This window comes from Podarcis liolepis (genome assembly GCF_965112155.1).
Source record: "Podarcis liolepis genome assembly, chromosome: 13".
Classification (NCBI taxonomy): Eukaryota; Metazoa; Chordata; class Lepidosauria; order Squamata; family Lacertidae; genus Podarcis; species Podarcis liolepis.
Genome location: NC_139573.1, coordinates 6,191,970 through 6,208,236, shown reverse-complemented (window position 1 = coordinate 6,208,236; position 16,267 = coordinate 6,191,970). Strand labels below are relative to the sequence as shown.

The following is a 16,267-nucleotide window of genomic DNA, read 5'->3' as shown; positions in this document are numbered from 1 at the left end:
GCCTGCGGACCAATCAGCCTGCTGCATTCTGGATCCTATTGTTCTAGGACCAATCAGACTGCTGCATTCTGGATCCTATTATAGTTAAAAAATGTTTTAAATAATAATTTTTATTTGACTTTACAGATATTAAATTATAACCATCCTAATTACGAATATTTAAGTGATAAGGCGGGTAGTGGTGGGAAGTAGGGGGAGGAGAGGTGGGAAAATATTGTTTAAAAAGGTGTTTGTTGTTGTTTAGTTGTGTCCGACTCTTCATGGCCCCATGGACCAGAGCACGCCAGGCACTCCTATCTTCCACTGCCTCCCACAGTTTGGTCAAACTCATGTTCATAGCTGCGAGAACACTGTCCCACCATCTCGTCCTCTGTCGTCCCCTTCTCCTTGTGCCCTCCATCTTTCCCAACATCAGGGTCTTTTCCAGGGAGTCTTCTCTTCTCATGAGGAGGCCAAAGTCTTGGAGCCTCAGCTTCAGGATCTGTCCTTCCAGTGAGCACTCAGGGCTGATTTCCTTCAGAATGGAGAGGTTTGATCTTCTTGCAGTCCATGGGACTCTCAAGAGTCTCCTCCAGCACCAGAATTCAAAAGCATCCATTCTTCGGCCATCAGCCTTCTTTATGGTCCAGCTCTCGCTGGGAGACTAGGGTTCAAATCTCAACTCAGCCATGAAGCTAACTGGGTCACCTTGGGTATCAGTCACTGCCTGTCAGCCGGGCTTACCTCACAGGGTTGTTGGGATTAAAATGAGAACAGGGAGAACCATGTACGCCACTTTGAGCTCATAATAATAATAATAATAATAATAATAATAATAATAATAATAATAATAATTTATTAATTATACCCCCCCCCAATCTGGCTGGGTTTCCCCAGCCACTCTGGGCAGCTCCCAACAGGATATTAAAAAGACGATAAAACATCAAACATTAAAAACTTCTCTAAAACGGGCTGCCTTCAGATGTCTTCTAAAAGTCAGGTGTCATTTCCTTGACAGGGCGGGTGCCACCACTGAGAAGGCCCTCTGCCTGGCTTCCTGTAACCTCACTTCTCGCAGGGAGGGAACCGCCAGAAGGCCCTCAGAGCTGGACCTCAGTGTCCGGGATGAACAATGGAGGTGGAAACGCTCCTTGAAGTGGGGTATAAATGCAAGAAAGAAATAAAGAGACAGCCAGAGAGTCTTGCAGCCAGGTTTTTTGGTTTTTCTTTTTAATTAATAAAGTTTAATTTCAAGATCTGTAAAAAGAAACCGCTGGAACGAAACAAAAATCAAAAACAAAACAAAACAAAACCCTAGCTTCGATCCTTGCTAAATATACATAACTCCTCATATATATAATTTCCATATATAATTATAGGCATTTTCTTGACTGTGGCAGAAGGCGAAGAGACAGCTTCTTCCCCCACCCAGACCATAATAGCCCCAGGCACCTTGGGAATAACAAAGGAGGCAATGTAGGAGAGGGAGGGAGCAAAGGTATTGGCAATGGAGGGAGGCCTCTGAATGGAGGGGAACTACCTTGTCCATGAGGTGGCGGCGGCTGGTAAAACAAATCCACTGAAGAGGCTGGATCCCCTTCTGAAGGGGTCAACCAGTGTTCCCCAAGCCGGAAGATGTTGGACTACAACTCCCATCATCCGTGACCGTTGGCGAAGCTGGCAGTGGACGATGGGAGTTGTAGTCCAACAACATAGGGGATTCCCAAACACTGGTACAGCCCATCCTACAACATGCAAATAGGGGGATCCTTTAAAAGCTGCAGGGAAAGGCCTAACAAATACAAGACTCTTTCTCTGTCCCCCTCCAACATGGAGAGATCCATTTTAACCTAGCCCCCAGGAAGGCCTCTGGTCAGAGGAAACCATTATCCAATCCTTAGCCCACCAATTCTCTCCCGCATTAAGAATCCTGTAGAGGGGGGAACCCCGAGGGACAAGGTGGTGCCGGTCGCTGGGGCCATTGCCATCTGCAGGGCCGGCCCTGCCGGTCCTCGTAGGGGCCAGTTTTTATTTGGAATAGCTGGGACCTGTCACCCGATTGCATAAAAGCTCCGAAGGAAGCAAATCGAGGCAGAACAATTTTCCCCGTTTCCCGGCTGGTCAGCCGCCAAGAGCCCAACTTCCCTTTGGAAGGGAAGGAGAGCGATTGGCTAACCGAGCCCGGCGTTGGTCAGCTGACCAGGCCGGCCAGCCAATAGGAAGAGAGCTCACCCGATTGGTCACATTTCAACCCGTTTAAAGGGAGTAACAAACCATAATTCCCACCCCAAAGCGTGCAAACTGCAGTTTCGACCAATTTTATTTTTATAAAAGAAAGAAAGGAAATTTGTTGCAGTGCCCACTAATTGGCCAGATTGACAGGTTCGTTGATGGGCTAGCGGCCCTGACCAACAAGAGGAGGGCTTTTGGATCCTGTTTCCTGCTGCTTCCCGGCGATCAAGCAACCACCACTGCGGTGAGCTGGGGAGCTCTCGGAAACCGATCCCAGCTAACGAGAGAGACGGATCGTTTAAAAGCCCGGTTTCCCCGAGCTCGGGCTGATCTCCCAGCCAACTGGGAGGCCCGGCCTTTGAGCGGCGCCTGTCCTAGCCAATGGGGAAGCAGAGCTTTACGGCCAACGAGAGCGCAAGGAGGGGGCGGGTGCTCAGTCCATCTTGAGGTTGACGTAAATGTAGCGGATGAATTTGAGGGAGGCGAAGAAGGAGATGGTGCCCAGCATGAGGAAGAAGACGTAGCCAGTCAGGAGGGAGTAGCCGAAGAACTCCACCGTCTGCACCGCGCCCGACATGTTGGAGCGGCGGGAGTAGTAGAAGACGGAGTAGAGGAAGATGAAGAGGCCGGTGGAGCCCGCGCTGAGCACGGAGCGCCACCACCAGCGGTAGTCCTCGCCCGAGAGCTGGAAGTAGGTGAGGGCGATGGAGATACAGGCCCCGACGCTGAGGAGGATGGCAAAGACGAAGAAGAGGATCCCGTACAGGGTGTACTGCTCCCGGCCCCACACCGTGGCAAAGATGTAGTAGAGCTCCACAGAAATGGCGCTGCCAATGATAATAAATAATAAATTTAATAATAATAATAATTATTTATTTATACCCCGCCCATCTGGCTGGGCTTCCCTAGCCACTCTGGGCGGCTTCCCCAAAAAATATTAAAATAATGTAATACATCAAACATTAAAAGCTTCCCTAAACAGGGAATAAAGATAATAAAGATGAATAAAGATAATAATAAGCGTATTTGTACCTCACTCGTCTGAGTTGAACCCCTAATTTGGGGCACAATGGAGGTGTCAAAGATTTGGGTCATCATCATCATAATTTATTATTTATACCCCACCCATCTGGCTGCGTTTCCCCAGCCACTCTGGGCGGCTTCCAACAGAACACTAAAATACAATAACCTATTAAACATTGAAAGCTTCCCTAAACAGGGCTGCCTTCAGATGTCTTCTAAAAGCCTGGTAGTTGTTCTTCTCTTTGACATCTGGTGGGAGGGCGTTCCACAGGGCGGGTGCCACTACTGAGAAGGCCCTCTGCCTGGTTCCCTGTAACTTGGCTTCTCGCAGCGAGGAAACCACCAGAAGGCCCTCGGAGCTAAACCTCAGTGTCCGGCAGAATGAAGAAAAGATACAGGAGGAAATTATTAGGAAGAGGACCCACAGAGGGGAGGATGGAAGTCCAAGAGATTCCTTAGAATCTTGTTTTTACATAACTGCAAAATTTTAATCTGAAAAACTAAATAAAAACACTCGTACCTTGAATCCCAAACGCCCTGGAACTCGGGACGTTTTGGCTCCTGAACGCCGCAAACCTGGAAGCAATTGTCTCCGTTTGCAAACGTTCTTTTGGAACCTGAAGTCTAATGGGGCTTCCATGGCTTCTGATTGGCTGCAGGGGTTTCCTGCAGCCAATCAGAAGCCGTGATTTGGATTTCAAATGTTTTGGAAGTTTAACGGACTTCCGGAATGGATTCCGTCCAACTTCCAAGGCACGACTGCAAATTTAAAAGCCAAAGAAATAGAGTTGCACCAGCCACTCTGGGCGGCTTCCAAAGTTTAGTTCCGTAGGATGCCCACGAACTCCGGCGTTATAAGAAAGCGTTCTCTAAGCGCTCTCTCTTTTGCAAAACCTTTATCAGGTCACCTCCTACTTGACTTTTCACTTTTATTCATTTATTTATCCGCAGGAAAAGAGCAAACCAATCGAAACGAAAACAAAAAAATAAAGAGAGGAAGAAAAAAAGGGGGAAAGTATACAGTGGTACCTCAGGTTAAGTCCTTAATTCGTTCCGGAGGTCCGTACTTAACCTGAAACTGTTCTTAGCCTGAGGTACCACTTTAGCTAATGGGACCTCCTGCTGCCGCCGCTGTGCGATTTCTGTTCTCATCCTGAAGCAAAGTTCTTAACCTGAGGTACTATTTCTGGGTTAGTCTGTAACCTGAAGCGTCTGTAACCTGAGGTACCACTGTATTTCTTTTCTCTGTTATGTATGATTTCTCTTTTTTACTAAATTGTATAATGGAAAATTAAAATAAAATAAAATAAAATAAAATAAAATAAAAGTGGGCAGCTCAGAGCCCAGGAGGGATAGAAAAGGACGGAGGCAGCCGGAGACCCAGGCTCTGCGCCAACTCTCACCTGAAGGGGAGGAAGCCCCCAATCGTCATATGAACCAGCGTGGACTTGTACCAAGGCTGGGGCGGGATTTCCCGGGCGATGTTCTTGGTGCGACAGGGGGCGTCAAAGGGCCCCGCCCGGTTCTTGCCGAAGATGCCGCCGATGACGGTGAGAGGGAATCCCACCAGCAGCCAGACGGTCAGCAGCAGCAGGATGGTGGTAGCTGGCAGCGCCTGCGTTGACCCGTTGGCCCAGTGCACCGAGTTGACGACACTCCACGTCAGGAAGAAGGGAGCTGGGCAGAGGCAGGGAGAGAGAAGCACATGCAGCAGCGTCAGCAACAAATCGCGGGCTGTATCCGTCTCAGGCAAATCGGACCAGCTGCCCTCCCTCCCCCCTCCCCACGCTTCTTTGCGGGGATCTTGTTAGTACAGTGGACGCAGGTGGCGCTGTGGGTTAAACATGCCGATCAGAAGGTCGGTGGTTCGAATCCCCGCGACGGGGTGAGCTCCCGTTGCTCGGTCCCTGCTCCTGCTAACCTAGCAGTTCGAAAGCACCTCGAAGTGCAAGTAGATAAATAGGTACCACTCTGATGGGAAGGTCAACGGCGTTTCTGTGCACTGCTCTGGTTCGTCAGAAGCGGCTCAGTCCTGCTGGCCACAGGACCCGGAAGCTGTACGCCAGCTTCCTCAGCCAATAAAGCGAAATGAGCACCACAACCCCAGAGTGAGCCATGACTGGACCTAATGGTCAGGGGTCCCTTTACCTTTACCTCGGGTTAAGAACTTAATTTGTTCCAGAGGTCCGTTCTCAACCTGAAACTGTTCTTAACCTGAAGCACCACTTTAGCTAATGGGGCCTTCCGCTGCTGCCGCACCACTGCTGCGCAATTTCTGTTCTCATCCTGAAGCACAGTTCTTAACCCGAGGTACTATTTCTGGGTTAGCAGAGTCTGTAACCTGAAGCGCATGTAACCCGAGGTACCACCGTATTGTAATGTCTCATTCTCACATTGCATAATGTTGCAGGTTTCCTTTAATTACTTAATTACCCTCTCTGCTCTGCTCCTCTGTTGAAGAAGAAGGATGTGAGAGTTGCCCTATTGTTTGGTTGTTTGCTTTATAAATAAAACCTTTGATGTTACCATTCCAACCACAGTTGCTGCTGCTGCATTCTGCTGTAAAGGACTGAGTTTACTAGCTGCAAAGGGGCGTTTAATGCTCCCAGATCTAACACGGCCCCTGAGAAATCCGCTCTCGTTTTACAAAGAGCAGCATGTTCCTAGTCCTCAAGAGGTGCAAACGAATTGGAACATGTGGCAACAAGATTATCCAGCAGAGGAACAGAACTGAGTTCACAGGCCTCCCACCCACAAAACTCCACATCAGGTTACCCTCCCAGAAACTTTCTTCATTGCAGCAATGTAATGGGAGGGGAGATTTTGTTGCTGCACAACTGGGAATCAGAAATCCTTGCTGATCTGCTTAAAACCACCAGAGATCCATCAACAGGTAGTGATACACCTTCTGCTCACTCCTGCCCTAGATCACCCCCCTCAAAAGATTCCATCAACCATGTCTCCGGAAATTTTTACACATCATCTGGGAAGACAGGCGAACTAATGCCCGTGTACTGGCAGAAGCAAAGATCACCAGTGTCAAAGCAATGATTCTTCAACATCAACTTCGTTGGACTGGTCATGTTGTGCAGATGCCTGATGATCGTCTTCCACAGCAACTACTCTATTTTCAACGTAAAAATGGAAAGCGTAATGCTGTGGTCAACAAAAGAGGTTTAAGACTCTCTCAAGGCAAATCTTTAAAAAGGTAGTATAAACACCGACATCTGGGAAACACTGGCCTGTGAGCGCTCCAGTTGGAGAACAGCCTTTACCAAAGGTGTCATGGGCTTTGAAGACACTCGAACTCAGGACGCAAGGAAGAAACGCGCTAAGAGGAAGGAACGCTTGGCAAATCCACACCGCGATCAACTCCCACCTGGAAAACTATGTCCCCACTGTGGAAGAACGTGTGGATCCAGAACTGGCCTCCACAGTCACTTACGGACTCAGTGTTAAGACCGTGTTTATGGAAGACAATCTTACTCGGCTACGAGTGATCGCCAGAGAAGAAAGAAAGAAGAAGACAGGAGTGAGTGGGGAACATAGAGGAGACTCGTGAAGACTGCCACTAGCAGGGACTAAGGTAAAGGGACTCCTGACCATTAGGTCCAGTCGTGACCGACTCTGGGGTTGCGGTGCTCATCTCGCTTTACTGGCCGAGGGAGCCGGCGTACAGCTTCCGGGTCATGTGGCCAGCATGACTAAGCCGCTTCTGGCGAACCAGAGCAGCACACGGAAACGCCTTTTACCTTCTCACCGGAGCGGCACCTATTTATCTACTTGCACTTTGACGTGCTTTTGAACTGCTAGGTTGGCAGGAGCAGGGACCGAGCAATGGGAGCTCACCCCGTTGCAGGGATTCGAACCGCCGACCTTCTGATTGGCAAGTCCTAGGCTCTGTGGTTTAACCCACAGCGCCACCCGCAGGGACTAGCAAGACCCAAATGTCTAGAATGAAGATCTACAGAGGGACCAGATTGTCCCAATCCTCTGGGCAAAGGAGAGGAAGCCAAAGAGCTCTCTCCTCCAAGGACAGGTTCCTCTCGCTCCCAACGTTTGCCCCGATGCAAAAGGACTGAAAACACCGCCGGGCCTCACCGGAGAAAAGGCTGGTGGTGAGCAGGATGTTCCAGACCCAACGCTCGCCTCCAATCTGGCGGTAGAAGTTGCTGGAGACATAGCCGGAAATGCAGCAGGTGAGGGCATAGAGCAGGATAGCGGCCGAGTTGATGGCGCCGTGCCGGTGGACGTTGAACATGCCCAAGAGAGCCATGACGATGATCCCCGTGCCCAGGGCGAGGAACTGGCTGCCCACCCCCAGCACGGCGCAGAGGAGGCTGCGGCAGGGCGGGAAGCGGAAGACGTCCGTGTGGATGATCTTCCAGCCGTTGTCGCCCTGGTCGAAGTCGTCGCCCGAGGACGAGGTGGAGGCCTCCTCGTCCAGGTTGTAGCGCGCCAGGTCGTTCTTGAGCACCCTCATGAGGATGACGACGACAAAGCCCACCAGCAGGAAAACCAGGACCATGGAGTTGATGATGGAGAGCCAGTGGATCTCCAAGGTGCGGGGGAAGAAGCCGTCGTCGCCGCTGCGGCTGCCCCGCCGGTCGCCTCGCCGCTCCAGCGCCGTCTCGGACCAGCGGACGCTGTAGGTGTGGGCCACGGGGAGGACGCTGCGGACGTCGTCCAGGCTGGTGGGCTTGACGTTGCGGACGCTGACGTTGGCGTAGATGATGCGGTCGCCGTTCCACTCCAGGTGGAAGTCCAGGTGGGTCCAGAGGCCGATCTTGTGGGTGTGGGGCAGGAAGCCGCTTTCCTCCATGTACCCCACAAAGCCACGGAGAGGCAGGTCGTCCACCACAAACTCAAAGTAGTACAACTCTTCAATGGCTTGCCGGAGACGCTCCACCTGCCGGGGAGGAAGGAAACCGTCAGGACAGAAGGGAAAGAAAGATTTATAATGAACTGAAAAAGATGTTGAAATATACCATACTTTTTGCACCATAACACTCACTTTTTTCCTCCTAGAAAGTAAGGGGAAATGTCTGTGCGTGTTATGGAGCGAATGCCTGCGGGTGGCAGGGGGGATCTGCTGCAGTCGTGAGCAGAGGATCCATGGTTCCCCTTCCTTCCCTCCTCCGTGGTTACAAAGCATGGATCCACATGGATCCTCAGGATTTTTGCATTGGGCTACTCCAAACTCACTGTCAGATCACATGTCTGTGGCCACAGCATGAACCACAAAAATCATATATCCACTATTTCGTTTAGAATATTTTTTTTCTTGTTTTCCTCCTCTAAAAACTACGTGTGTGTTATGGTCTGGTGCGTGTTATAGAGCGAAAAATACGGTACATTTGTTAAGAAACAGGAGGCTTTTCTTTTAGGAATTGAAATATGTAAAAAAGATTGTAAACTTTTCCAATACGCAGTAACAGCAGCGAGAATACTCATGGCCCAAAAATGGAAACAGGAAGAATTACCGACGGCTGAAGAATGGAGATTGAAATTGACGGACTTTGCAGAACTGGATAAACTAACGGGGAAGATTCGATATTTGTGAGACCAGAAGTTCACCAAGGACTGGGGGAAAGTTTACAGATTATCTGAAAAGTATATGTGATGAACAGACAACGCTTGTAGGTTTTCAAGACGTTCTGTGAAAATATGAGGAATATTGTAAAAAAGGGAATAAGATTGGGGAGGTTATATTTCAAAGGCAATATTAAAATTAGAAAATGTGTGAATAAATAAACAAAACGGAAGATTGGCAGAGAAACTGGGGGAAGTAAAAAAAAAAAAGAAGATTATATGATAAATTGTGATATTGGTTATATAAATTTGTATTTGAAAATGAATAAAAAATATTATTTAAAAAAAGAAGGGAAAGAAACCAACACACCCCAAACGGTGCTTGAGTCGTAGAACTGTAGAAATGGAAGGGACCCCAAAGGTCATCCAACCCCCTGCAATGCAGAAATCGTTCGCCCAACGTGGAACTCGAACCCACAACGCTGAGGTTAAAAGAGACTCATGTTCTACTGACTGTGCTTGGTCTTACCGATTGCTTTCTTCCCCGAGATTTCAAAAGCCCGAGGAAGAGATGCAAGGAAACTGATCCAGGATGCATGGGATTCAGTATTTGCCTCTAATCTGAGAGTGCGCAAATAAACTGTTTTATTTTTATTCCATTTATTGATTTTATATACCTCCCTACGCCCGGGGGTCTCAGGGTGGTTCACAGAATAAGCCTGCGTACAGCTTCCGGGTCATGTGGCCAGCATGACTAAGCCACTTCTGGCGAACCAGAGCATCACATGGAAATGCCGTTTACCTTCCCGCTGGAGTGGTGCCTATTTATCTACTTGCACTTTGACGTGCTTTCGAACTGCTAGGTTGGCAGGAGCAGGGACCGAGCAAAAGGGAGCTCACCCCGTCGCAGGGATTCAAACCGCCGACCTTCTGATCAGCAAGCCCTAGGCTCTGTGGTTTAACCCACAGCGCCAACCGTGTCCCTAAAGGTAAAGGGACCCCTGACCATTAGGTCCAGTCGTGGCCGACTTTGGGGTTGCGGCCCTCATCTCGCTTTATAACAGGATAAAAGGAATCAGCTGTCAAACCTTAAAGTCAAATTAGGGATGTCCCGCAGAACCAGGAACCCAGGCGGTAAACGCCAGCTCCATGAAACAGACCTTGGAATCCAAGATTTTCTGGCCGGGCTTACCTGCTCAGGTGTGAGCTTCATTTCACACAGGACCTTCTTGTCAACGTTCTCCCGGAAGCGGATCTCGTACATTGACTCGGCCATGCGGTCTCCATCCAGCACCTCCCCCAAGGTAAGGCTTTTGTGGCGGATATTCTCCGGGGAGCACACAGGGAGCTGGTAGTAATGGTAGGTCTCCTGGGGGTTGTGGTAAGGCCCCACTTTGTTGACGTAAAGCATCACTGGGTCCCCCCGCTGGTAGTGGGTCTCTGAAGAGGCCGTGGATAAGAGGGAAAGGAGGAAGAAGAGGAGGAGGACAAGAAACGGGGGGCGGGCCATCATGGGGTGGTAACAGGAGAAAGGGGGGTGGGAACTGGGCCGGGGCTTTGGGAGGAAGAACAGAAAAGCATTATTCAGCGAGGCACAATTTCTCTGGAATCACATTATAGTTTTGGGGACACTATCTTGGCCAATGCCAACTTAAGGTCTTGGTCTTGGGTCACATTCACCCCACACATTTTGAAATCACTATACAGTGGTGCCCCGCAGGACGAATGCCTCGCAAGACGAAAGAGTTTTCCGTTTTGGAGGTGCTTCGCAAAACGAATTTCCTATGGGCTTGCTTCGCAAGACGACAATGTCTTGCGAGTTCCTGCGGGTTTTTTTCTCCCCCCCCCCTTTTTCTAAGCCACTAAGCCGCTTATCAGCTGATCCGATCAGCAGATAAGCCGCTAAAAGCCGCTAATAGCGCTAATCCGCTAATCCGTCAATGGGCATGCTTCGCAAGACGAAAAAACCGCTAGACGAAGAGAATCACAGAACGGATTCTTTTCGTCTTGCGAGGCACCACTGTATTACAACTGCAAAAAGCTGCGGCTTCCCTCAAAGAATTTTGGGAGCTGTAATTTGGTACCGGTGCCGAGTCGTGAGGAAGCCCGTTCCTCACTGAGTTACGGTTGTCGGAATTCCCTGAGAAGATGGATTGATTGTGAGAGGAATAGGGTTCTCCTAACACCCTCAATGAACTACAGCTCCCAGAATTCTCTGGGGGCAGCCGTGACTATTTAAAGTGGTATCATGATGCTTTTTAAACACATGGTGTCAAGTGTGGGCTTGGTGGCTTCCTCGGTGCCTGTAGAGTTTGGGATGCCTGACTTAAAGAGCTTCCATTCTTTACTACGGGAGCTCCCAGAAATCAACCGTTTTGAGGGCACCATTCTGTTGACGTCAAAGCACCTGAGAAACACCTCGTCGATCCCTATGGTTCATTGCTGGGTCTTCCCTTCCCCCAAACTCCAACAAACAACAACCCCATAAACGTATAAGCATGGGCCACCTTTCCAACTCATGACAACCTAGGCGTTTCTTGTGCCCTCATAGTACCACCACCTGCGGCTTTGGGGGAGATGGAGAACAAAGGCCCTGCCAGGCATCAGCCTTCAGGAAACCGCATGTTGAAAGATTCAGGACAGATAAACAGACAGTCTTCCTTCACACAGTGCATAGTCAAACTATTGGACTCGCTCCCCCAGGAGGCAGCGATGCAAGACCCTCAGCCCCCACATGCAGGGCTCTAAAAGAGGATTAGGCAATTCCATGGAGGAGAGGGCTATTGATGCTACTAGCCAGAATGGATGCTTTTGAATTATGGTGCCGGAGGAGACTCTTGAAGCTCATGGCTACTGGTCCCATCACCTCCTGGCAAATAGAAGGGGAAGAAATGGAGGCAGTGAGAGATTTTACTTTCTTGGGCTCCATGATCACTGCAGATGGTGACAGCAGTCATGAAATTAAAAGACGCCTGCTAGTTGGGAGAAAAGCAATGACAAACCTAGACAGCATCTTAAGAAGCAGAGACATCACCTTGCCAACAAAGGTCCGTATAGTGAAAGCTATGGTTTTCCCACTAGTGATGTGTGGAAGTGACAGCTGGACCATAAAGAAGGCTGATCGCCGAAGAATGGATGCTTTTGAATTCTGGTGCTGGAGGAGACTCTTGAGAGTCCCATGGACTGCAAGAAGATCAAAGCTCTCCATTCTGAAGGAAATCAGCCCTGAGTGCTCACTGGAAGGACAGATCCTGAAGCTGAGGCTCCAAGACTTTGGCCACCTCATGAGAAGAGAAGACTCCCTGGAAAAGACCCTGATGTTGGGAAAGATGGAGGGCACAAGGAGAAGGGGACGACAGGGGACGAGATGGTTGGATAGTGTTGTCAAAGCTACCAGCATGAGTTTGACCAAACGGCGGGAGGCAGTGGAAGACAGGAGTACCTGGCATGCTCTGGTCCAGGGGGTCACGAAGAGTCGGACATGACTAAACGACTCAACAACAACAACAAACCTACAAATCTCTTAGATTTCCCAAGGGACACAGCAAATCTGGATTAAACGGGAGGAAGAAATTCAGAGCAGCATTTGGATGGGGGCGACGTCACGAGGATGCTCAAAACACATATTCCCGAGCCCACAGCGAAGTGCCCTGTGGAAAAGCTCAGGGCTGGAAGGGGTATCCACGCGGCACCGTGAGAATAACAACCTGTATCTCCCTCGGCAGGAATTTGGTGAGGTAATCCTCCGAGGCCTTCTTCTTGGAGATGATTTTGATGGCCACCATCGTCTTCTGCTTGGCGAAATAAGCCTCGTAGACGGTCCCGTAGGAACCATGGCCGATCACTTTGCCGACCTGGTAACCATACTGGTCCATCACAGAGACGTAGGGCGTGGAGGCTGAATGTTCAACCATGATTGAAACAACAAGAAGCCAGGATGGCTCTGCTCTGCCTCCACAGCTGGAGACAGCAACACTTCCAAACACCAGTTGTGCTGGAAACCACGGAGGCATCTCTCCCCTGCTCTGATCCTGCTCCCTGCTTTCCCCAAAGGGAACAGGATGCTGGGATCAGGATTCTGGGCCATCGGCCTGATTCACCAGGTGACTCTTAATGCTTCTTATCAAACAATGGTTTGGAGATGCAGTTTTTGGGGGGTGAGAGGGAGTGAGGGGGGGTGAAAGGCTCCAGCCGCAAGTATTCGTATTACATTCATCCACATGCAAGCGCCATATCGGGTCACGCCAATCTTGGACCCTTCCTTAAGCAGCCATCCCCTTAGGTCCACGGTTTGGAGGATGCCCACTCTGAATGCCACACTGCGGTGGGGGGCTGTACTCCATGGTCATAGAACCACAGAATTGCTGAGTGGGAAGGGACCTGGGGGTCATCTATTCCAACCCCCTGCGATGCAGGAATCTTTTTGCCCAGCGTGGGACTCGAAGCCTTGACCCTCAAGTTAAGAGTCTCACGCAACGACGGCAGCAAGAATATTATCGGCACGAAAATGGAAGCAAGAAGAATTACCGACGAAAGAAGATCAGAGGATGGAATTGATGGACTCTGCGGAATTAGACAAACTAACAGGAAGAATTCGAAACCGGCGGGACCAGAGGACTGGTGTAAATTTACGGACTATTTGAAAAGTAACTGTGATGATCAGATTATGTTTGTAGGGGTTGCAAGGAGTTTTGTGAGGTGAATAATTTGAATGATTGCATAAATGGATAAAGAGGAGGATGTTAGTTAAGATAACGAATTTAAGAAATGATAAAAATGGGGGATCATCAGAGGTGCCGATGGAAGTCCAAAAAGACTGTATAAGATGTGAAGTTTTGTGGTATGTAGGACAATTTATATGTTTAAAAATTAATAAAAATTATTATATATATATATAAAAGAGAGTCTCATGCTCTACCGGCTGAGCTATGCTAGTCCATCTTATGGGGGAGGGGTTCTTTTGCAGGTGCAGCAATGCCACCCTAGGAAGACCCTCCTGCACCCACCCTAGCGCCCACCCTGGAAGCCTAACCTGGGTGCTTCGGGGCCTCCCACCACCCTAAGCAGAGGGGCTGCCCCTCTGCCCCCCCCCAAATGCCCCCCCAGCCTCTGCAGCACAGGCTCCCCCTCCTCACCTGACCTCACCTCTCTCTCTCTCTGGGGCTGCCCTTGGCGCTGCCTGAGGGTCTTGCACCTCCTTCTGCCCGAGGGCGGGGGGAGAGGAAGCGGGGGTCTCCCGGCGCAGAGGGTGAAGGGGAGCGCGCCTCTCAGCCCCAGGGGCTTCCCATGCCCGCGCCTGGCCCCACTGCTCCCTTCAGCCCGGCTCCCAGCCCGCTCTCTTCCCAACGCCGCTCTTCCCCGGCTCGCTGCCAACGAGGAGGCGCGGCGGCTAAGGGCTGTGGCGGATCATTCGAGGGGCCGGAGGCTCGCGACGCCTCGGGGTCCTTCAGGCGGTCTCCGAGGGCAGGCCCGGCCACGTCCGTCGGCTGCTTCCGCCCTCAAGCAAGAGCGCGGGGGGCCTGGCTGCCCGCACGGTGACGTAATTCCGAGTTTGAGGGACACGGCGGCGGCGGCGGGAAGCGTAGACTCCATAGAGACGGGGAGAAAACACACACACACCCCGCTCGTGCGCATGCGCGCAGGAGGTTCTTCCGCTCTTGCCCCGCCCACCTGTTAAAGGGGCAGGCGCGAGATGGAGATCGGCGGAGGGAAATTAAAGCCGGGAAAGGCTCCATTTCCCAGAAGGCAAAACTGAGGCAGGAAATAAAGACGGCGGGGGTGGGATGCCGGCTCTCCTTAGTTCCCCCCAAGTGGAGTGCAAAGCGCTGGGAAAGGGCGGGGTGACTCTGATCATGCTAAGAGTGCATTTTCATTGCGTGGCTGGATGTTTGCCTACTTTGCAGCAGGCAGAAATCCAACAGGGGGAGCTATTTCTGCCACTAGGGAAAAAAAAGAGCATGGCAATAATTTCAGGGCTACCCTGTAGCCTTAGCAGCAGAGGCACCTCACAGCATTTCTGCCCAGGGCTGTTCTTGTTTCCAAAGCTTCACAGGCCTGTGCGTTCAGTAGAAAGTGAGAATTCAAGTATTATTACCTAAAGAGAGAGAGAGAGAATTATTAAGACTTCATGCTGCAGTAAGGAACCGGGACACTTTTGACACCTAGGTGTATATTTCTGGATCCACCTTATTTTTGTAATTGCAAGGTGTTGGGAACCGGTTTAGGTGCAGCAATTAAAAGCAAAACAAAATGCTAGCCCGTTTGCAAAGCTAAGCAAGGTCCGGTATGGTTTCAAATAGGACGTCTTGAGGGTGTCGGAATAGAGGACCCTCAGGATTCTTTCCAACTCTGCAATTCCCTCATTCTATTGTATTTTAATGTTGCAAATCACCCTGGGAACCTAAGGTGAAAGGTGAATAATTAACATCATACAATATACCAGTATCATTTTATAACTTGCAGCCTATGGACACTCAGCGACTGAAAAGGAAATGCCTATAAATCTCACTGACAAGCCGGTGTTAGGCGATGGAGACACAGGCCCCAGGAGGAACACTCTGTGAACATTTAGTTTACTTTGAGGTCAGGGTGCATGAGGTTGGTTTGCAAATCCCACAGACCGGTCGCTCTTCTCTTTCCAAAATCAAGCTTCAAAAATACATGTCCATACAAGCTGAATGGAGCCCATCAGCTATGATGATAAAGATTATGGTATCGTATTGTATCACATAGCATCCCTGAAAACACTGTGTGTTTTCCATTTGCTGGAGCTATGGGGAAACTAGGCAGCGGAGTCTGAGATCCCATCTGCGCTGCACATTGTTATAGAACAAACTTGGGTTATTCTTTTGCAACCCAACTCTGCATCGAGAGATTTCAGTGCCCCTAAGTCTGTTTTCGGTCAAGGGGGAAATGTGTGGAGATAGGAACCAGTAGAAGGAAAGCAAGGGAGATCTTTGTCTGTTGCCTCACAGCCCCCCTTCCCCCCCTTGCAAGGACCCAGAACAAAGGTGTGTAACAGCTTTTAAAGACTAGAAATTGCCCAACCCCTTAGCCAAAGACCACCCAAAAACATCATGCAAGCCTCACAGAAAGAGGCGGTTTGCAACAGAAATCCGAGTGCATGGCTTGTCTCCTGTCTGTCAAGATACCTGAGAAAAAGGAATGGGGGTGTGTCGTAAGTACCTGACATACCACAAAATGGACAGAGGGCTGCATTGAATTCGGTGACCCATGACCTTATGCGGCCCTTGTTCAAGGAGCTACGTCCGAATATCTCCCCTTTAATCCTGGCTAACCCCCATGTATATGCCCTCAACTCCTTTCCTGAGCCCAATTTGGAAGTTCCATTCAACGCATGTTTGCGGCTGAAGGCCCTGCAGTGCTGCGAGATTATTTTTCGGCAACTGCGTTTTTGTCCGAGGCGAGGGCCTGGGATCCTGACACAGCCCGTGGGTGGGGCAGCGCCTGCACCCTTTGTCTCGAGACAATCCCCCATTGC

At 50.1% G+C, this 16,267-nt stretch overlaps 1 protein-coding gene across 5 annotated transcripts; it reads right to left on the bottom strand.

Moving 5' to 3' along the window:
• Positions 1–1,181: 1,181 nt before the first annotated feature.
• Positions 1,182–16,264, bottom strand: TM9SF1 (transmembrane 9 superfamily member 1). 5 transcript variants are annotated; one of them, XM_083472651.1, is made up of 5 exons: positions 15,952–16,264; positions 9,959–10,321; positions 7,336–8,143; positions 4,638–4,911; positions 1,182–3,038 (listed from the first exon to the last, which is right to left on the bottom strand). In XM_083472651.1, exons 1-5 carry the CDS (start codon positions 15,982–15,984, stop codon positions 2,645–2,647), a joined length of 1,872 nt encoding a protein of 623 aa, XP_083328777.1. In that variant the 5' UTR covers positions 15,985–16,264; the 3' UTR covers positions 1,182–2,644. The 5 variants fall into 5 exon arrangements, with proteins under 5 accessions (XP_083328777.1, XP_083328778.1, XP_083328780.1 ...); XM_083472652.1 differs by having other exon boundaries at positions 15,961–16,264; XM_083472654.1 differs by lacking the exon at positions 15,952–16,264 and adding an exon at positions 14,746–14,860.
• Between the last annotated feature and the right edge of the window lie 3 nt (positions 16,265–16,267).

Coding starts and splice junctions, on each gene's coding strand:
- TM9SF1 (XM_083472651.1), bottom strand. CDS start 15,984: ATGCAGCCCTCTGTCCATTTTGTGGTATGTCAG. Junction 8,144..9,958: donor TGAAGCTCACACCTGAGCAG/GTAAGCCCGGCC, acceptor CCTCCCCGGCAG/GTGGAGCGTCTCCGGCAAGC. Junction 4,912..7,335: donor CACCACCAGCCTTTTCTCCG/GTGAGGCCCGGC, acceptor GCCTCTGCCCAG/CTCCCTTCTTCCTGACGTGG.